Here is a 23,533-nt window from a genome sequence, read left to right as displayed (position 1 = left end):
AATGAAAGCATCATCCACAAACAATTTAAGAGTGCTATTCAGATTGTCTCCTAAATAGTTTATGACTTTATGCAGATCAGGAACAGCAGAGGACCTATAACATTTCCTTGCAGAACACCAGATATTGCTTCTGTCTTACGCTATGACTTTCCATTAATTACTACGACCTGTGACCTTTATGGCGCAGAACCATGAATCTAGTTGCACAACTGAGGAAATAGCCCACTGACATGAAATTTGATTAGAAGTCGTTTGTGAGGTACAGTGTCAAAAGCTGCACAACTAATCCTGCAACAGATACAGGATGAAATTTGGAAGCCTACTGGTTTATTTTTGAAGACTTTTCCCTTGTCCATAACACCTATTCAGCTAATGATGGACAACTTCTCGATATTTAAATAGCAATAAAGTAGTTCAAATAGCTACCTGACATAAGAAAATTTTATACAGATCATATGCCAATAACTTACGCATTCAAAAAGAAGAATGAAAAGGTTTCACCCTTGCAAGTCCATTGTTCCCAGTATATTTCTCAGTTCACAAGTGATTTGCATTGTGTGTATGACACAGAAAATACACTGGCTAGTGATTTGTCAAGGCTGGAAGATTTAGAGATGATAGACTATGATGAAATAGGTATTTCACCAAAGAAACAGGAAGAACTTCAACGTACGTAGTCAAGTTGCAGCACTTCACAGAAATTTAATGAGTTTAGTACTCTTGATCACTTAAGACTTCAGTGTGACTTCTCATCTGAAACCATTTCTCAATATATTTCCAAACAATTTAGGATCACGGTTTTTGATTACTATAACATGGTTAATTCAAGTGTGATATCTTGAGTAAAGCTATCATTCAGATTTGCCTTGCAAAACCTGAAGGGTAGTCAACAATGGAGTAAGACATATACAGCCTCTCAGAAGAGCAAAACAGCAAGGCATACTAAACCACTGACTGGAAAAATCCCCATTGTCAGTGAATATTTTCACTTGGCACCTGTTGATCTAGTGAGACCTCTACCACACTCCAATGGATTTATTTACTGTTTAATCTGTACCGATAGATTCACCACCTGTACAAAAACGGTCCCCCTTCAAAACAATGAAGCGAAGACCGTAGCAACAGCCTCTAATTCTTTGATTGTCAGATTTAGAACACCACAGCAGATGGCAAGAGAGCAAGTAAAACAGTATCAATCTAGTATATTCTGAGCCTTATAAATATCTGTGGTTATAAACTGACTAAAAATAGGAAGGTTTAACCATACATTGAACTACTTGGCTTGGCTTGCTTTGCTCCTTCTAAAGTGAAAGAAAGTCTACAACAGTAGAAATGCTGTATGGTACTACATTGCAATTGCTGGGAAACTACTTCCAATAACTTGGTGTATCAATAAACACTGGCCTTCGAACTTTCATAATTTAACTGAAGAAAATAATGAATCACATGAATTCTTCTGAGTATTCCTGTACGGCCAAAGAAACTCTTATCCATAAGAATCTTGAAAACACAAGTCATGTGTTTATTAGAATTGATCATTTAAAGCCTGGGCTCTCACTGCTGTATATGAAAGTCCTTATGAAGTGATTCAATATTTATCCAAGGACTTCACTGCGAAGATTAAACATAAACTAATCAACAGTTTCATTGATTGAAGCTACCCTTCTTTCTTCCTGACGATAAAGAATATGTGTACCGAAAACCATAAATCCACTACTAGCTGACCAGAATATGAAGTGTTCCCTAGAACCCCAGAAAGTTACATTGAGATACACCCACACTGAGTGTGGAGTGGTGTGGGGATATATAACAAATGTAAATTGTGACTAAAAAGAAAATTATTTATTTCAAGGAGTCCAAACTGAATGTTCTCTTGTGCAAATATCTACATTTTGTGTTTTTAAGTGCAAGGACAGTAAAAGGGGAGTTGTGAAATAAAGTGTTGCAGTCTACAATGGTGTTTGGTTTAGTTAGATTTCAAAGTAAATCACACACACACACACACACACACACACACACACACCAGCCCTTACATTCTTGATAATTCCATATTTTCGTTATGTTAATAGTTAAGATTTAATTCAGTATAGGACCATAGCTATAATGTGGAAACACTTGTTATTCATCCTGCTTGTCTTATAGTTAGGCCAACGACAAGCAATGTGCCTTCCTTTGTATTTGCAACTCTAAGTATAATGGCATATTGCATGCGTCAGTCAACTTGAAATTGGTTGTTGCTTTCCAGATAGCCGTACTATTTCTCACAAACTGTGTTGGTGCTTAAACCAATGCACTTAAATTTCCACAATAAGTGTTTACTGAAGATCTTAAGACAGGTGTCTTGGGTGCCCTTTAATGGAAAATATAAGACCTTAATAAAACACATTTTATTTAGACAGTTACAGATTCAACAACAACAAACAGATAAATTACAGCTGTTATGTAATAAAATGCGCGCCCACACACACACACACACACACACACACACACACACACACACACACACAAAGATTTACATGTCCACAGATACTGTACAACCATTCAATGACGGATCACAGATATTTAATCAAAAAGATTGATTCTGGTAATCAACTAAATTTGAAACTAAAAGATATATCTACTGTTTATCACAGGCTTGGAAAAAAAATACTTTTCTCACAAAATAAAAAATTGGAAAGAATACACAGAAAGTAAATGTAAGTATCTATGTGTACCACTTACAGGAACAAAAAAAACCTGTCATCTCCCTGTTCTTTCCTAAAAGTTTTCAGGCATAATTCTTGTTTTCATTTCACAAATAAGTGCATTAAATACATCATACATATTAGATGCCATTTAACACAATGTAAAACACTTCACATAAATAGCAGAATATCTTCACTATACTGATGACCATTTCTTGTTTTAATCGAAAATAAATTTTCTGCAGTATACTAACATTCAATCCTCCAGTAAGTATTTCTACTTTTCAATTATGTCACTTGTGTGAGTAAACGAGCACAGAAAAAACAAAAATTTCTGCAACCATTATACCATTTCAAGACGACAATCATCATATGACAACTGATTGTTGAGCAACAAGAACATTTAAGATAGTATTACAACTATAAATTAACTTATTAATAGTTTTCACTGCTGCTCAATTTGTGAATAACAATTTAAAACCTTATATGGATGATGACAAGTAATGGTTCTGGAAGCAAGTCACATCTGGCCTGTTTACTGCTAAAAACATGTTACGATTCATGCAGTAAAATATTTGTTGCGCTGTTGATGTCATTGTTCGCGCTTCGCAAAGCACTCAGAACTCTTGTTCGTTCAAATCCCATCTCAACTAGTGTTTGGACTTGTTCTTCTGATGGCTGAACATTGTTCTCTGAAATGATGCCAATCGTTGTTATAAGAATTTAATGTGTTTTGAACATAAAAGTACCCCAACCACTGAATATTTACAAAAAAACATAAAAAAATCATTACTATGAAATAATAACAGGCAAACATGTACCCACCTTCAGGTACAGCATTTGGTCGCCTATTTCTGAGAAAACCTCCAAATAATGTCCCATTTTCCTGTGGCCAATAGTTGTCAGGTCCAACCAAGGTTTCAGCAAAGCCCTGACCCTGCTATAGAAAAAGGGATGCGACTGATCATGACCAGCATATTTACAATTATAATATGTAAAGCTGATTTTTATTATCCATTTAGCTTCATTCTTAAAAAAATCAGTAATAACCCTAGATTTTCTTCACAGAAGTGCCCTAAATATAAAGCACAACTAACATAAAAAAGCTAAAGCATGTCCTGATATACTAAACACAGACTGTTACTACTGTTATAAAAATATCTGATATTTCAGTAGTACAGAAACATGATAAATATGTTTAGGCAATATGTGAAATGGAATGTGGCATGGCTATCTGCCAAACATTTGTTATGTAGAAAATAACACTAACGACAGTCATATGCCCATGCCAGTGATCAGCTTTTCATTTTCACAGTAACACATGAAAATTATTTTTACTCCTTTGTTAATGGAGAATTGTTTTTGCTCTAATTACTACCTCACATACAAAATGGTTGCAAGAACATGGCAATGCGTAAGTTAATACAATATTTTTGCTATTTGTACACAGTTATGATTTCTGATGACACTGGCAGTGAAACCAGAATGTTCACATAGTGCGTGGGGCATAGACGGAACAGATTACAAAAACAGTGTTTAAATTATGAGTTGTGAATAACGGAATGTAATGATGAAAGTGTTGCTGCAGCAATGATGTCAAAGATGAACAAACAGCAAGAAAGGTGCAATCGAACTACATCTGAAGGAGATATATCAAAAAATCTCATTATAAGAGGAATTAAGATAGAAAATGCTTTTCACATGACAAAGTAGGTCACTTATCAACAAACTATATGGCACATTTGGTTAGTTTTATGTAAGAAAAAGGGCCATGATCAAACAAGTGCCCCAGCATATGCAAAATAAAGGTATGTGCTATATTCTCCACTTGCACAACGTCAATAGGAAGTTCAAGATATTGCAACTGCATAAATACTTCAAGTTTTAATGGTGAGACACATCATTTTTTTCTGTATATATAAACAAACTCGACTGCGATGAATGGTACACTGTCAATAGTAAGATGCATCACATCACACAACACAACACAACATATCAAATTGATTTGTACACCATGTATCAGCCATTTAAAACTCTAACATGGACTGTGCCAAAGATGTACAAACTGAAAGATTTGATATGGGTTGAATTTATGCACAGGTTTTCAATGGATAGAGCAATATTTTGAAGATAGTTGGTTTTGTCGGGTGGATATTTTAACTTATTTTCTGTTAAGAAATCTGCACAAAAAGAGTAGATGAAATAATTAAAAGAATGGCAAGTCATTTTTATTTTTCAAAAACAATATTGCAATTGCTTTTTCTGCATCCAGTGGTTGAAACGAGCTTTATTGTCTGGCTGCGAAGGTTGTTAGTCAAGGAAAGTCTTGTGTTGTTCCTGAAACTGATCATACAAAGATAGTATGATAAAACGAGTCATAACAATAAATGCTACATGCGCCAGTTTTTGAAGGCTTGTGGTGTAAAGACATTGATTGATAGCAGCTTTTGTGGGGAGAATGTATATGGTGGTAAATATCAGTGGCTCAAGTTTGGTGAAAAGTGTAGAAACCCACTAAACATGGCGAATTAGTTTACGCAGATGTTTGTGGACCAATGAAAGTAAATTATTTGCAAGGTCATCAATACTTTGCTGTTTTTAAGAATGATTTTCCCAGTTTCACAAAACTATACTTTTTGCAACTCTGTTTATTAAAATGGCAAAGGCTAAAGCTAGAGTTACTGTGAAAGAATTATGTGCATATGTTGACAATGAGTTCCACAATGAAGATGTACAGAGATTTTCTAGCTCAAAACTGGACTGAAAAATTTAATTACTGCACTACATACTTCTCAGCAGAATGGAATCCTGTGTAAGATGGCACATTTTTGGTTCTGGTTTGTTGAACACTTCCCAAAAGTATTACGGAGGAAGTAATTATGCCTGCAACACAATGTTCCACAATGGAATAGTTGGTGCAGAAATAAAAATATCGTTACAAATCACACGGACATTTCAAAACGGTGTGTCTGCCAGCAATGGAATGGTGTCATAGCCGAATTTCAACTTGGGAGGGCTGAAGTGCAAACAAGATGGGAACTCACGTCATCAGATTTTGTGCGAGAGAAGGCCAGAGCAAGAGATTCAGCACTCTGACAACGGCGTGGAACAGAGAGAATGTGCTACTCTAATCCGGCTAAATGTAGCTACTTCACTCAGAGATGTTACAAGAACACCTTCAGTACGCAAATATTACATAAAGGAACACACTGAAAACCTGAAGTTAAACACTTGACCAGCTGAGAGTGCTGTCAGGCTCAGAAAAGGAAAGCACATTTGGTCACAAGATCATTGGGAGATGGTGTGGGGGGAGGAGATCAAGCCATTGCCTCCGCTCTCCTCAGGCTCATCCTATCCTATCTGTGGTGGAAGACCAGCTCTACGAAACCACAAGACGCTCTTGTGAATGCTGCCAGCTTGGAGTCCCCTTCTGCAAATCCCAAGCCATCCGCCTGTGAAGGGGACTTCCGATCTGCACGTCATAATCCTGCTAGTCACAAAGCTGACTGAGGGTCAGGGCCAGGATGATCTTCCAGGGATGAAGAACCAATCTGCCCATCTGCAAGCTGTTCAACTTAGACACTGGGAGCCTGTGTCACCATCCCTGGGGCAGTACAAGCACCACCCTTACAAGCTGCATGCTGGGACCATCACTTGGGCCATCCTTCATGTTGCTGCTAGGGCTTCTGCCTACACACCATCTCAACAACTGATAATAGGAGCATGAAAATATGTGGGGACGAGCCTAAATGCAGCTTCACTCCTGCAGAGCGCCGAGGCTCTAACACATCCACAACCATACCAGGCTACGGGAGGCACGGACTGCACCATCTTGCGAAGGAGCTGCAGCACTGACTGCAGGCAATGCTAGGATCTGAGACTGATAGTTCCCTTGCAGGAAGCAAAGATTAGGGCCACAGACATGTTTGTGAGAGGTATTTCAGCACATATGTTGTGAAGGGTAAGAATGAAGAATTCTAGTGATTTGTCCTCCACTACCAAAATTTCCACATAGTTTAAGGAAACAGATTGCAACCCAAAGAGAGAGTGAATAAAGTATTTTCTCCTCTTGACATTAAATACATCAGCTGTGGACAGCAGGCCACATGAAGAGGCAATGTTGCCAACCACAGGGTGTTGAATGCGGTCATGTTGGACATAATTTGTGCGATTGCAAAAACAATAAAGCACAATAAGAAGCAGTGTGAGTCAAATGCAAAAGGGACTGCCTTAACTGTCAAAGGCCATTTCCAATAAAACAGTACACTGCAAGGATGAATGCAGAGGCAGACTGTTGCTTGATCGGCACAGTAGAGAATAGGGAACATAAATTCTTCGTTGACACAGGTGCTTAAGTATCATTTGTATGGACAACTTAGGTAGGAAGAGACTTCAGTCTCCATGATATAGGTTACATGAAGTGAGTAACAATGAGGTAGAATCCTTTGGGACAATGCTGCTCACTTTTAGCATTGGGGCTGGAAAGTTGAAGCATATGGAGGTACACATGTTGGTGAGGGCTCTGTGCAATTATCAGACTCTTTTTTAATAAACATTGCACAAAAATTAATCTTTTGCGGCCTATGATAGAACTTTATGAAACTTGGTTTCCGTTAGGGGAGAAGACTACTAGTGAAACAATGTACCAAGGTGTGCCTGTCATGTAGGCAGTACCAGCTAAACCTGTACATGTGCACTAAAGGTTAATTTGCAGGATAATCTGTCAGCAGGTACAGGAAAATTGTTCAGAGTTGTGATTGGTAGAACCACTGATGTGCAATAAAGAGATAGGTAAAATTATTTAATTGGATAGATAAAAAATCTACTCACCAAGCGGTGGCAGAACACACTGTTGTAATTGGCAAGCTTTCGGAGCCAGTGGCTCCTTCTTCAGGCATAAGGGTTGAAGGGGAAGGAAGAAGGGTGATGGACTAAGACTGGAGAGGTCCAGCAAAAGGGGTAGATATTGGGGAAGTCACCCAGAGCCGCAAATTAGGGGAGATTTACTTTCCTTCTCATCGTGTATGGTGAGTCTCCACTGGAGCAGTCATTCAGAACCGCAGGTTAGGGGAGACTGACTTTCTTTCCCATTCTGTATGGTGAGTCTCCACTAATCCACAGTACTGGGTGACTTTCCCAAAAACTACCTCTTTTCCTAGACCTCTTCAGTCCTTTTCCTTCCTCTTCAACCCTTCTGCCTGAAGGAGGAGCCACTGGCTCCAAAAGCTTGCCAATTACAACAGTCTTATGTGTATGTTCTGCCACCACTTGGTGAGTAGATTTTCTATCTATACAATTAAATAATTCTGTCAATAAAAGAGTTAGGTAAGTCACACTATACGAAGTGCAAGAGCTTAGAACAAGTTTCATATACAGATGGGATATTTATGGTTCCGGTAAGTATATACCATTTTGGCATGGATGAGACGATTCTACCAATGGGCCTCACGATTGTCAGTTTGAGTGTCGTGGAAGAAGAATATAATGACAAGCTGAGTGACAAGTGCAGCCACAAGCATATTGTTAACAATTCTGCACAATGTGATAAACATTTGCAATGGAAAGATAGGGAAGATGCGGAAGCTTTACTGCTTAGGTTCTTCGATTTCTTCAATGTAGTGGGTCCGTTACCAGCAACACTGATTACAAAGCATGGGACACTATGAGGATGCAATGCCCTAGTGCGTAAGAAACCATACAGGGTTCCAAAGCAATTAACAATCGCTAATGGTAGAATTCACTGAACACCAGTTGGCTGATGGAATCACTGAGGACAGTGATAGTCCCTGGCGTCCAAACATGGTCAAAGTGCCCAAAAGTCACCGAATGGTACCAAAACACATAGGCTCTGTTGCGGTTTTTGTTTCTCCAATGCAGAAACTGTCAGCAAGCATATCCCATCGCAAACGTCATGGGGACAGCCGACAATCTGGATCAACGCAAATACTTTTTTGACTACGGATTTGAAGAGTGGCTACCACCAGCTTGAAGCAGTTCCAGAAGACCAGCCAGACAGCTTTTTCCACACCATGTGGAAATTATCATTATCACAGAATGCCATGTGGACTAAAAAATGCACAGGCTACATTTTGGGGACTCTCAGATGGACCACTTCATGGATTGAAGCCTAGGAAATGCAGGGTGTATCTTGATGACATAACTGTATTTGCAAAGAATATAGAAAAAAATGTGAAACAACTGGAAGAAGTCTTTAAGGGGAACCATAACGATGAAAATGACAAAAATTAAGGTTTTTGGGTTTCTTTCATTATAAAATTATTTGGAGTTTTCTGAATAAAACGAATCAAGTTTCACCCTTCTAAGTGAATCCTAAGTGTGCTTTTTATTGCTGCAAAGTGTATGGCTTGCGTTGCATTGGCAAGGGCAGTGCTGCAGGGACAATGTTACGTGGAATTATGAACTTGCCAAAACCATCAACCAAGTTTGGATTTTATAATAAATTGGTGGGATTTTCTGCTGAATATAGTGCTCAAGAAATATTGAAGAAAGCAGTTGAAGAAGCTGTAACAGATAATGTGAATTGTAGAGATTTAACTGTTGCTTTAGATGGATCTTGGCAACATAGAGGTCGCAAATCTCTAAATGGAGTTTTGACAGCTACCAGAGGAGACTGTTGCAAAGTAACTGATGTTGCTATTATCTCAAAACATTGTAGATGTAACGTCAATACCAAGGACGAACATAGTGAAAGTATTGAAGCAAATTTTCATGGCACAAGTGGAGTGATGGAAGCAGAGGGAGTGAAAGCAATTTTTTTCAGATCGCAGGAGTGGTATAATGTACGATACACTAACTATCTAGGAGATAGCCGATTCTAAGGGATATAAAGCTGTAGAGGAACTCAAACCTTATGGCAATGAAATTCACATTAAAAAACAAGAGTGCATTGGACATGTGCAGAAGTGCATGGGGGCTCACTTGCACAAACTAAAGCAGACATTAGGATCCCAGAAGCTTAGTGGTGTCAGACCCTTGGAAGAAGAGGAAGATTGACAGAGGAAGCTATTGATAGATTACAGAGGTATTATGGGTGTGCAATTAGGCAAAATACAAGAAGCATTGAGCACATGAGGAGATCAGTATGGACATTACTTTTTCATACTACAACAACAAATGAGCACCCACAACATGCACTGTGCCCCACTGGCGATGACTCGTGGTGTAAATACCAATCAGGAAAGGGATATGCCCATAAAAACAGTTTGCCAAATGCTGTAATTGATGTAATTAAGCCCATTTGAGATTTATCACAGCCAAGTTTATTGGAAAAGTGTTTACATGGGAAAACACAAAATCCAAATGAAAATGTAAGTAATTTAATTTGGATTAGGATTCCCAGAGGAAAACATTGCACTTTTGAGTGTAGGATGCAGTGTCAACAAACAATGAAGGAAACATTATCAAATGTGATGTGCTGAAACGTTTAGGTTTCCAACCAGGACAACAACATTTCCACAACGCACCTAACTGATGAAGAAAGACTAAGAGGTGCAGGAAGAAGAGACAAAAGCCTACAACATGCAGCAAAATGGAAGAAAAGACCAGTGAAAAGGAAACTAACACTGGAAAAAGAAGAGGATGCTGATAATCCATCATATGGCGCAGGAATGTATGAAAAAACTTGGGAAGCCATTTCTCATAAACTTTAAAATTTTCATCTTTGAGGAATATTTTCTCAAAAACTGCTAATAGTATATCAATGAAATTCTTCTTTTCCTTCATTTTTATTGTAAAAAATATTATATAATTCAAGCATTATAGAAGAAAAAGTGCAAAATGTTAGAGAAAAAATAAGCATCGGTTAAAAAAAACTGTAGAACAAAAACCAATAAATATTTCTTAACATGGCATTATAACTTTGTAGAGAAATATTCACTGAACATGTAGTCCAAATTTCAGAGCAATATGTTTAATGGTTTTAGAAAAAATGTTTCTTTATTTGCTAAAATTAACATGGAGATGGATCATTCCGGCTCCCCTTGAATACGACCGCATGCTTAACTCTCAGTGCTGGTAAGAGTCTAGAACAAATAATTAGCAAGGAACAAATAAAGACTCCTCTACATTTAATATCAACAGTTCTTGACTTTGTACCACCACAGACCACCAAACACTTAAAACCTGTTTTGGTGTCTTTAATAACTGTAGGAAATTCGTACAAGATTTTGCACGAATTGCCAAGCTTTTGAAACATGTATTAAGAAAAGGAGCTAAATCTGAGTGGTCAGTAGTGTGGCAAGTCACATTCGAGAAATAGAAGCATGCTTTAGTACATAGGCCTGTATTTGTATTTCCTATCTTCGAACAAGAGTTCATCTTATTCTGTGATGCAAGCAATAGGCCAAAAGGAATGTGTTTTGAGCCAAATCAGGGATAATACGGAACACCCAGTGGCTTATGCATTAGGACAGTTGATTAAAACCAGAACAATTATTCAGCAGCAGAAAGAGATGTTACTTGTTATTTATGGTAAAATGTAAATTTCGTGTGACTAGGGCCATCCACTGGGTACACCGTTCGCCAGGTGCAAGTCTTCCGATTTGACGCCACTTCGGTGACTTGCACATTGATTGGGATGAAATGATGATGATTAGGAGAACACAACACCCAGTCCCTGAGCGGAAAAAATCTCCGACTCGGCCAGGAATCAAACCCGGGCCCTTCGGATTGACATTCTATTGCACTGACCACTCAGCTACCGGCGCGGACGTTATTTATGGTGTTGCCTACATTCACTGTTACTTGTATGGACAAACGTAGTCACTGATCATACTTCCATTGAGAAGTGGCTCCTGTGACAGAGGCCCTTCCTGTGAATTAAAACAGTGGGCATTGAAATTAAGTGAGTTTAAATATGAGGTAGTGCATAAACCTAGCAAAACACACAATCACACAGACATGTTCAGTAAAAAAATTGGAGCTCTGCAGACACTAGGCAAAAGCTTCGTTAGAATGGCAGAAAGTGCAAGCAATGGACATAGACTGCCAAGCTTTTAGGTCACAGTCAAAGTTTGTAACACATGGTGGTTTTCGGTGATAAAGTACGAAGTGTGGATCATGCGTAGTGGTTCCTGCATTGTTCAGAAACAAAGTTTTGCAACAGGCTCTTGACCACTTGCTGGCAAGTCATGGAGGCCAAAGGACAACAGACAGAAGTGCAGCAGAAAAGTTTCATGGAGAACCAGAAAGCAAGATGTTGACTAATATGTGAAAGACTGTCTGCCATCCACGTCAAGAGCAAATTTAAGTCACCAATGCATACACCACTGCAAAGGTTACAGGAAGTGACAAAGCATTTTGAAATGCTTTGGTTTAGATATTCTTGGGCCTTTTAAAACAACAGCAGTTGGTAACAAGTACATTCTAATGATTATGGATCATTTTTCCCAGTTCATGACAATGATAGCAATTCCGGATCAGCAAGCAACAATACTTGTAAATGTGATACTTAATAATTGGATACTACCATTTTTATAAAATGAATAGTTGCTACTCACCATATAGCAGAGATGCTGAATCACAGATAGGCAGAACTAAAACACCATCAGAAAGTGAGCTTTCAGCCAATGGCCCAAACTGGCCCCAACAGATACTGGTGTGTGTGTGTGTGTGTGTGTGTGTGTGTGTGTGTGTGTGTGTGGCCAATTTCTGAGATAAAGGCCCTTAGTCTGAAAGCTTTTGTTGTGCCTATCTGCAATTCAGCATCTGCACTATATGGTGAGTAGCAACTATCCTTTTCATAGTGTAACGTTACATTCCACCCTGGATTTTCCACTGTTTAATTTTGGATACTAACATATGGTGTTCTTGATACTATAATTACAGATCAAAGTACAAATTTTATGAAGCATTGAGTTGCCTGCTTTGTATCCAAAAACTTTGAACTAGTCCTTTCCATCCACAAGCAAATCACCATACTGAACTGGTTTACCACACAATTTCTAAGATAAACCATTATGTGAATAGTGAACATGATAACTGGGATACATATAAATCACAAAGCAGTACAGGATTTTCACATTACGAGTTTGTATACGGTAGAAAGACACTACCCTCTTTCGAGAATGTGAAACTTAAATTAGATGCCAATGACAAATCAGTGAATAAATTCACAAAACGGATTAGAGAAATTGGTAGAAGGTCAAATGAGCAAATACAAAATGCACTCTAGCATCAAGAAAAGACAGGGAATCAATGAAGAAATTGCCACAATGTCGAGTATGTCAGTGGGATTTGATAACTAATCCATACAAGCCAAAAAAAAAAAAAAAAAAAAAAAAAAAAAAAAAAAAAAAAAAAAAAAAAAAAATTAATTAATTAGATACCACATCAAGCAATAGGGATGACATCACCAGTGAATCTGAAGGCAAAGTTCTCAACAAAAACATTGTTTATTCATGTAGGCCAAGTCAAACCCTTCAGTGGAGCGGTGGGTGCTCTGCCAACAGATTTCAAAACAACACATGGTATGCAATAAAGATTTTAGGAAGGTGAAGAAGTAGTAGTTAAAACTACACAGGATTCACGTAACATACCATATGCTTTAAGACCATGTGATTAGTTTCCATTTATTGATTGTGTACAGGTGTTTTCATTTAAACCATTGGGGTTTGTATTGTTTCATTCTTTTTTTTTATGATAGGTTGTTTAACGAGTTTGTACTGTTTGGTATTCAGTAGTATTTTGTTATGCACTGAAGCTTTAGGAAGGAAAATGATGGGGAATTCCTTTCTCTCATGTGGTGTGCCAGCACAGGTGGCTAACAAGAATACAGTAATTTTGCTGCTCCTTCAGCTCATAGGGAGTGGAATAGGAGGTGAATAGCGAAACCAACTCAGGGGCAAATTAACAGTATTTTATGACGTCAGTTGTCTGTGTGTGAACAGATGGAGCCTCACTATATGCACCAATGCGTTTTCTGGTAGAATGCTTAGATTCCCAGTATGAATGTTTTATTACAAACCCTTACCAGTGATATGGAGCACAGCAGGAAAATAGATACAAGTTTGTACTAGTGCAGAAATCAATTTCAGAGAATAGAGAAACATATGCATTGATCTGCAGAGAAAAGTTACGGACTGCCTGCTGATCTGGACTGACATGCGCGCATGAGAGGTAGCATTGTTCCTAGGAAAATTCGAAGCACCAGAACGTCCTAAGGAAGATAACCCTTACCCACATTTCCAAGGAATGGGAGTACATTGGATTATTCGTTATATGTTCTGGTGATCATATTTCTGAAATGATACAAAAAAGGAAAGCTATGGGACATGTCCAAAATGTAGTTAAACAGTGGAATCTTAACAAATGCAATGGTTTGCAATATAACCGGAACAACTTTTCGCTTACCTGCAACAGTTTCAGGTATAACAGTAATGAAGTTGACACACACTTTGCGGTTTTAGCCACAGAAGCAATTACAGGTACTGCCAGCCCAAAACCTAACATTTTATATCATTTGCTCAACAGACCAATTAACAGCATCATAGAAGGGGTGTATTTCTGCAGAACACGTTGTCAGCTGGTATAAAACCTCTGAACACCTCAGGCTCATTCTCAGAGTTAGGCCATTTCATTTGCAATCAAAGACTAGTTCTATTAAGAGGAGACGGAAGGCAAGTGGGCTTCAAAAATTTGATTTTTAGATTTCAGCATATTTGAAATGCCTGGTCTTTCCTATGTGAAACAGTTTTTGTTTTATATAAACAACAATTTTTTTGTGAGATATGGTGGTTTTCCTGACACTCTGTGCAATCTGGCATTTAAATTCCATGCCTTCCTTTATGCGCCATGCAGAGATAATACACAGCATTCTTTTACTCCTTGTATATTATTTCGTGCATCTATTGTTTTACTGCTTCAATGTTTCCTACCCTGTATCTACTAGTGACACTTGTTTTTCCAATTGTGTTTGTTATTGTTTTCGAGTGCTAATGGTTGTACTTAGTTAAGTATGTTGTGAGTGAAGTATGTGTTGATTACTATTTTCTTTGGTTCCACGTGTTTTCATAAAAGTCCGCGAATAAAGAAATTCTCGCCTAAACTAAAATTCTGAGGAAATGAATACGTAAAGGTAAATGAGGCTAGTGGGTCAAAGAACCCAAGAATGTTAGACATAAGGAAAATCAGCACATCAAGAAAGAAACTGCAGTGTCTTCAAGGCATTTCCTCCCTGTCAGCTTGTGGAGATGAACATTCGTTTGGAAATGTTATGGTGAACCATAGCATGCTCTGTTATTTCATTTCCAAAAATACTGTGTGCAGAATATGTAGTGGGGACATATCTTTGGGTGAGAACCAGCATCTTCGTAAACGAATTGTGTCAAACCTGACAGTGAGTTGTACAAAATGTGGTGCAGTTGCTACAACAATGGCATCAAAAATAGCAAATAATAATTTATATGAGAACAACATCAGGCTAGTTTATGGTCTCAGATCTACGAGTAAAGGGATGGAGGTTGGCAAAGTCTTGTGTGCATTACTTGACATTCCAAATCCTCCTGCAAAATTTATAACTTGCAATAATGTTATTGGTACTGCTGTTGCTGAAATTTGTCACATCTCAATGAAGGAAGCAGCTGAAGAAGTACTCAAGGAAAGTGATGACAGTGAAAGCGGTGATATTTGTGCATCTTTTGATGGCAGCTGACAAACGTGGACACACTTCACTAAATGGTTTTGTGACAGCTACATCATTTGATACCAGAATAAAGAGATTCTAAGCAAGTACTATAAAACTTGTGGCAGTGGAACTGAGAAAGAGCATGAACATAACTGTCAGATGAATTATACTGGTCCAATTGGTGGGATGGAAGTAGCACTAGTTCTCAGGATTTTTAATCATTCAGTGACAAAAAGAGGTGTCAAATACACACAGTATTTAGGGGACAGTGACAGCAAGGCTATTGACCGGGTACGTGCAGAACAACCCTATGATCCTAATGTCACAATTTTTAAATCAGAGTGCATTGGGCATGTCCAGAAGAGAATGGGGTCCAGGATGAGAAGATTATTGAAATAAAAGTAAAAAATAGTACAGGAAGATGGTAAGAAGATCGGAGGTAAATGTTGAAATACATAGATTACAGAATTATTATGGCTTGGCCACAAGAAGAAATGTAGGGACTTTAGAAAACAGAGAAAAAGCTGTATGGGCTATCCTTTTCCATAAGCTTTCCACATACGGAAATCCAGTGCAAGGTCTTTGCCTGTATGATCCTGACACTTGGTGCAAATACAGGAGAAGTGCCAGATATGACCACAAACATTATTTACCTGCATCAGTAATGAATGGAATTAAACTCATATTTAGAGCCTTTTGTAAAGATACCTTGTTGAAGAAATGTTTTCATGGAAAAACCCAAAATCTAAATGAATGTGTGGATTCTGTAATTTGGAACCGGTTACTGAAAACTGTATTTGTTCGGCTTACAATCCTCACATTATTTGGTGTTTATGATGGTACTTTATGCTTAAATGATGGTGTAAATAGAAAACTGGATGTTTTATAATTATTGGGCATAAAATATAGTGGAAATACTGCAAAAGCCTTGATGCAAATAGATAAAGAGACAAGCCGCAAAGCACAAAAGAAGTCATACAGAAAGGAAGAGGGACCAAAAGACGAAAAGAAGACCAGTATGATTCAGATGATGCTCAGTATGGTGCAGGAAAATATTAGTGGTAAGTAATTCTCATCAATAACTACACTAGAATTGCAATATTGAACATTAAACGGATTTTTCTCAAAACTACCTTTTTTTTTACTTTCAGGTACCATTGTTTGATAAACTAATGGGGTTAGAAACATGAAATTTGGTCAATTTGTACTGCAGATGGTAATAAGTTATTACATGTAAACTGAGAACCACCAAACAATCAGGAACTGTTTTATAATAATTAATGTACAAAAAAGTTAAGTTTCACTAGTGAATGAATAAAATTTTTTGTTGTTCAAAACCATAAAAGGTATTACGTTCATTTTACTTGTAAACTGAGGAATATATGTTATGTATATGCAGTAAAAATTTCATTGTTTTCTCACTTATAGTTCTTTTGAAAAGTGTACCTATTCAAAGTGTAAAATAGCACTGGCAGAATAGGGATAAAAATTGCCTTCCATCTCCCCTTAAGTTGCATGATGCTCTGGTGAATTCAACAAGTGTCTACAAGCTGCCTCTGATCTGGAGTCCACTGCCGCAAGCCCACAGCTGTCAAGCCACGGAAGAGGTTTATGATTTGCAAGCCGCAGTCCTGGTGGTCACAACAGTGACAGAGTGGGGACCGGGCCAATCTTCTGTGGATGAAGAACCAATCTGCCCGTCTGCAAGCTGTTCAACTTAAGACACTGGGTGTGTCTCACCATTATTGGAGCACTACATGTACCACCTTATCAGCTGAATGCTGGGACTGCCACTTGGGCTGTCCATTGTGTTTCTGATGGATATTCCACCTGAATAACAGATGACAACAGAAGCATACAGGTTTCTGGGACTAGCCTAAATGCAGCTTCACTCTACAAGAGCACTGAGGCCCTGACGAATGTCCACATCCGTGCCAGGCTGCAGGGATGCACAGCCACTGCACCCTCCTGTGGCGGGAGCCACGGCACTGTCCACAGGGGGACCTGTGCTCAGCAAGTTCCTCCCTACACACTGACATGGCACCTCATGCGTCAAGCAGGGCAAACTCAAAGGGTCGATGCTAGGCAGTGCCGGTAAGAAGAGGGAGGGAGTGTAAAATTCTCATCAATAAATGTCTTTTAATTAAATGATATTTCTTAGTGCCCCAGCACTTAGCAGGATCATTAACCCCCGCTCTTCATTCAAACTCCTGATAAGAACGCAACTCCGGCTCAGGTTGTAATAATATACACTGAATCGAACTCAGAAAAATTAATGGTAAAACTCTGAGATTTCTTGAGGATAGAATAAGACTGGATTTCCACGTAATGCTGAAGTGTGATGTTAAATCTTTAAAAGGATACATGGTAGGTTATGATGACTGTGGGTTTCATGTTCATTTATCTGAAAAAGGTGTACCTGTGTATGCAGATATGTAAAATTCAACTGCAAAAAATTATAGAAACCTCTTACTCAAACAGTCTAAAAGGCTTCTTTATATGTCAGATATATATGGAAAGGAAGATGTTGCAGAAAACGAACATCTATTAATGTTGATTTTGAGGACAGTCAACATCGCTGTATGAATCAAGATGTAGTTATAAGCAATGAAAATGTTAGCGACCATTTGTATGACACTGAAGGAGAGCAACTCTGAAGCAAGAAATGAACTTTAAGAAATACACAATTTATGTCAATGGCGAAATTTGGATTCAACACATTAACCAAGAATAGTGGTTCTTTGTGAGATTCCAATGAATTATAAATAAGAAGTGAGATGGAAAGTTCTGAAGAAAGCAGTGGAGAAAGAAAAGAATTCGCAGAAGAAAAATACAACATAAGAACTAGTTTTTACAACTAAAACAAATAGTGTGATCAAAAATCAAAGGGATTTTGCTATAAAATTAAATGTACATAAGGAAGCAGTTTGATACACAAGGCTCAATTGGTGGCAAAAGGATAAATACAATGATTTGGAATCTATTATATTCATACATTTAGCCCTGCAGCAAGATTTGCAATGCTGAGAGCCCTGCAGAGTGTTGCAATTCAACGTGATTGGTATATAAGGCAATATGATGTAAAGACATTGATTGTCAATGGTAATTTGAAGCAGGAAATTACTGAAGAGTCTGTATGATTTAAAGCAAACCTTACTATGCAGGTACAAATTTCTTGTTACATATCTTAGTGAACATGATTTATGGGAGAGATGTTCGGATCCATGTGTGTTCTATAGTGAGGGTCTGACACTACTGTTTTGTGATTTATTAGTTGTGGGCTCTACTGATGCAACAGCTAAATCTGTTGAACAGTTGGCTGAGTGTTTGTGGGTCACTGAGGATGGTGTTGGTTGTTTTCTGGGCTTACAAATCAAGAAGCTGTATTCATTAAAGTACTTTTATCTTTGAAGGTTGTCGACTGATGTTATAGAACATCTTTGTACATTGTGTTGTGCTGTGTTGTGTTGTGTTGGCTATACTTTAGACATTTGATGGGTTTTCAAATATTGTCACACTTTTCTGGTTTTAAAATAAATGTTTTAGTTTATAAATGGCCTATTGTATTTTACCAATGACTTCAAGGGATCTTTCTTGGATCAACAGATCTGAAACTGAATTTTTAAAAGTTCTTCCCTGTAACTCCTCTAAAGTGCTTCCGTTTCAATTTTACTCTTTTTAACTGGAAGAATAATAAAATTGTAGAAGCAAATGTAGCTCTTAGTTCCCTATTACTACAGACCAATGAAGCTAAATAAACTATGTTGAAGCTGTTGCACCATTAAAGCTATAAAAAAAAGCTTCTGAGGGTGACATGCTCTCAGGTAAATGTCTACAGAGATCTCCTAGTCCTCCTCCTCCTTCACCAACACCAACATTCTGGGTAATGGTATCTAAAGTATGACTAGCAGCTGAACAAGCTTGTATGGCCATATGAAACCAGTTTTTTCCAGTTCATTTACCATAACTAATTACCGTTTCTTGTTTTAAAGAAGCCACTACTGAAATGAATGTGGAAAGTGGTTTCTCAATCTAGGTAAGACGTAAAGATGAAAATAAATGTGCATCCAATGCCCTCTAAATTCTAGCAATATACTCTAAAATTACTAGCAGTATTATTCTATTTTATTCCAAGCAGTTGGTGATACCATCTACAACTCTGGTCATAGATGTTGGCACCTATGATGAAAAAGATGATATACGGAAAACAAGCAAATTCAGAACTAATACTACTGCCACCAACAAAATCTCCTGGAATACATGGTGAACTGCCACATCATTTTAGGAGATGTATACCCATTGTAAGAGAACTTTAAGAACCTTTTGTTTGGAGATGTTCGGATTCTTGGTTAAGTCTATACCATTACATTTACTCCAGTTAAAGAAGATTGGTTAAATACATGTCTGAGAGAATGAGTTCTACTGACATAAGGATGTAAAGTTAACCTGCAAAGTTCTGTAACTTTTAGTCAAACATCTCTTGGCATGTTCAACAGGAATTCCACATCGTGTTTGAAGAAAATCAGAAATTCACCATAAAATAATACTCTATAATCTTCCAAGAATAGCTTTAAAATTCAAAATATTAGGCCATCTAACATACTACGTATGCATGTAAGGTCACTGTAAATAGATGCATCCCTCTCTAACCCAGAAATTGCATCACAGTTGTACTCGTACAATCTCTGATCTCAAAACAGATAGAGAAACACCCTTCTCTCTCTCTCTCACTCACTCACACACTCACACAAGAAATCTTGAACATTCTGAATGCTGCTGACATGGCTGGCCCAACTTGCACTGCTCAGATGCTGGCCCAACAGTCTTCAGCATCGAAGTGTAAAATGATGGGTTTGATATAGCTGCACATCACAGTCCTGTCCAGCCCAGCACAGTCAGGTGCATAGTGTGAATCTGTCTAATGTTGTTTGTGAAATCTATAGAATCTCAAGTGAACCCCATCTTTCCTGTGAATAGGTACTTGACGACTTACAGTGGCAATCAACCAGAGCCGTTGCAAAAGGGTGAGTATTTGATGTGTCTATGCACATGTAACATACCATGCAGAATATGCACCTTTTGCAAACTTGATAGTATAACTGCTGGATCAGTTGCACAATTTAGCTCACACCAATGGTTGCTGGAATGAAACACTCATCCACAATTGACATCACCCTACTGACGAGCTAAAATTACAAATTAAAGCAAAAAAAATATAACATAAGAATCATTTGACGGCATCAATGTCAGAAAAATATAGTATTTACAATTAAGATCTGGCACACAGTCCAGTTTGCTGGGGTTTGCAAATCATGCAATTTTTTTTAAAATAATTACATGTACCGGCAATAGTTATCCAAGTTACACACCCCAATAGCCATATCAAACAATAGAGTGGTGATTTGTGTCTCAAGAGTCTATCTTCTTTGGCCGTTGTGGTCTAACAGATAGAGCACTAGATTCCAGATCTCAAGGTTTCAGGTTCAATCTCGGGTGGGAGCGGGGTTTTTACCTCATTCCATTCCCTCCAGGACAGCTCAATGTCCACTAAGCCAGCTCTTAAATTGTGTACTGAGGATCTTTTGGGGTAAACGAGGGCTGAGGCGATGTGCTCACTGCCCTTTGCTGCCTAGTTCCATAGCAAATTAAAGGCTGTGTTCTATCTGCAGTTATGACAGAAAGACAATTCACGGGCTGAATGCCACAGACTTTTCAAGTTTCTGAATTATGTCACATAATTGGGACAAAGTTCATTAAAAAGCTATTTCCGAAAACTTAGTGCACTTCAGTAAAACGGAGTTAAAGCTTGACAGAACTCACAACTGCTGTATTTCTTAATGGCTTACAGTCGGTATTTCATATACAATAACGATTTCAAGAGGCAACACAAATGTGCAATTACGAAAGCCCTCCAGTTTAGCGAAATTGCATTTTCCCCAATAAACTCGTGAAGTAAATGACAAAGTATTCAGACTATTTTTAGTCAATAGTGTGACACCAAGAGGTTGACGATATGTTCATTGCATGGCACCAAACACAGGAAGAATTAGCAATCAAAAATTGTGATAATACCATCTACACCCACAGCCCTTGAAAACTGATCTGCTGTCTGCAGCTAATGTCTTTGGTTGATTAATAGCTCCTGACAGCACCACCATTATGAAAATTCTGGAAATACAGAGTACATATGTTGCCCTCGAGTATCAGAAAATTAGCCTGTGCATACTAGTAGAGAGACAATAAAACACATTTAACATAAATAACTTGAAGTATCTGTTTATGACATCCAAGCAGCAGTTGGTAAATTACCAAATGATTTGTAAGCAGCCTTCTCTGTGTTACAGCTTCACTAACCTGTCTCCTGAACTCCCTTGCTCTGTTGAGAAGCATCTGCTGCTCCAAAATCTCCATCTGCTGAGCTCTTTGGATTTCCAGTGTTGCTCCGATTGCTCCCTCCTGTGGTGCTCCAGAACGAAGTATCCAGCCAAAAGATTTGTTACTAATTTGTGCCACACATTTTGGTATTTTCAACCATTTTCTCAAATATACCACATTGTAACGGTACATTAAACCTGCAGCCTGAAAAATAATACACACACCTACTGTACCATTGTGTAAGTAAGTGGAAAAAACTATTCTACTTACGAAGATTTGTCATGAGACACACCATTCATCAAAACACCTCTCAAGGAAGGGGAGGGGACAGGGGAGGGAGGGAGGGAGACTTCAAGTAACACTTCACAAAAGATACACGGAAGTAGCAAAAAACAGACTTCTTTTTTCTCATCTCTGGACCGACATGCTTGGACGAACTTTCATGGGACAACAAGTTACAATAAGATAAATCTGCCACCTGGTGGTCAACTCCTGGATTAATGGCAGTCAATTCGAAAGTCAGGGCGAGTTTTTTTTTTTTTTACCCACATGGGATTTACTTCTAACTACCTTACGACAACAACAGATTGCTAAATTGTAATTACTTCTGGTGAAAGATCAATCCCCAACATACAGAGTAAGCACAAAGTCTTGCCCTGATTATAACAATTTATTACAGAATAACAGTTTGACATAATAATTTACATTTGATGCCATTACATCGGTTAGTGTTACTAATTTTTTTAGGACCACTTACAGTAGTAAACCTCATCATGTGCTCCCTTGGTAGCATAGAATATGTCGAGGTGGTATTCCATTTCCTGCCAGGTGTTTGGTAACGTGTGTTCTGTCGCAATACCCACAGTAGCTTGTATCCTAGACTTCAGTTCAATGAAGACTCTGTCCTCGATATAGTCCCAGAAAAAAAAGTCAAGGGGTGTAATGTCTGGAGAGCGAGGTGGCCAGGGTGTTGGACCGTTCCTTTCAGTCCACTGATCCGGGAATGTTTCATCTAGGAAATCATGCACTATCAAAGCCCAGTGGGGGGAGGGGTGCTGCATCTTGCTGGTAAAGTATCGTATCCATGGTTGTTACTGTAGTAACTGTGGGGCAATGAACTGTTGCAAAACAATCTAATTAAATGTTAGCGGCAATGGATTTATCAGCAAAATCAGCAAATAGAAACGGTCCAAAAAGCTTGTTATGCATGAGGCTGCACCAAACATTCACTTTTTCACTGTCTCGCTGTAACTGTACAGTAGACTGAACCCCATATATGGACATTAAGCCTATTTACCATTCCACTGATGTGAAAGGTGCATTCATCGGTAAAGCATATGCAATTTAAGTAATCATTAGCACCATCTATCCTGTAGAGAATCTCAGTTGCAAATTCAGCACATCATTCGGTTGCAAGGCCTGCACAATTTGCAATTCATACGCATACAACCTGAGCCTTTCATGAAGAAGTTTCACCACACTTGCTTACGGCAATTGAAGTTCATGTGATGCTAGATGAGTTTATTTAGACGGACTCCGTTGAAACGATTGCCGACCACAACCAACAGCTGCACCACTCACATGAGGCCTGCCACTTCGAGGACGATCTTTAACACTGCCTGTTTCATTAAACTTTGCATACCATTGCTTTATTGATTTAACGTCAGGAGGCCTGCGTCAATAAGAAGCCCGAAATTTACGCTTAACACTGATGGGCGATTTTGTTTCGTGAAACCAGAGCACATATTGCACTTTCTCCTGCTTCGACTCCACTTCGCCAGCAACTAACATGGCCTAACAGACCACAGGCCTAACAGACCACAATGGTGTT

General features: G+C 38.3%; 1 protein-coding gene across 4 annotated transcripts in view; it reads right to left on the bottom strand.

Annotated features, from left to right (window-relative positions):
• Nucleotides 1–2,370: 2,370 nt before the first annotated feature.
• The window catches only part of LOC126337030 (uncharacterized), a 55,437-nt gene continuing 34,274 nt past the window's right edge, over nucleotides 2,371–23,533 (bottom strand). For 2 of the 4 annotated variants that reach the window (XM_050001315.1, XM_050001314.1), the window contains 3 exons: nucleotides 21,682–21,906; nucleotides 3,510–3,624; nucleotides 2,371–3,376 (listed from right to left, as the gene is read on the bottom strand). In XM_050001315.1, coding sequence (XP_049857272.1) covers nucleotides 3,237–3,376; nucleotides 3,510–3,624; nucleotides 21,682–21,906 — 480 coding nt within the window. In that variant the 3' untranslated portion in view covers nucleotides 2,371–3,236. The remainder of the gene's footprint in view (nucleotides 3,377–3,509; nucleotides 3,625–21,681; nucleotides 21,907–23,533) is intronic. The other 2 variants (XM_050001318.1, XM_050001317.1) reach the window with 1 other exon arrangement.

This window comes from Schistocerca gregaria, chromosome 2 (genome assembly GCF_023897955.1).
Source record: "Schistocerca gregaria isolate iqSchGreg1 chromosome 2, iqSchGreg1.2, whole genome shotgun sequence".
Taxonomy (NCBI): domain Eukaryota; kingdom Metazoa; phylum Arthropoda; class Insecta; order Orthoptera; family Acrididae; genus Schistocerca; species Schistocerca gregaria.
The sequence above is the reverse complement of the archived record's forward strand: the minus strand, read 5'-3'. Positions and strand labels throughout refer to the sequence as shown.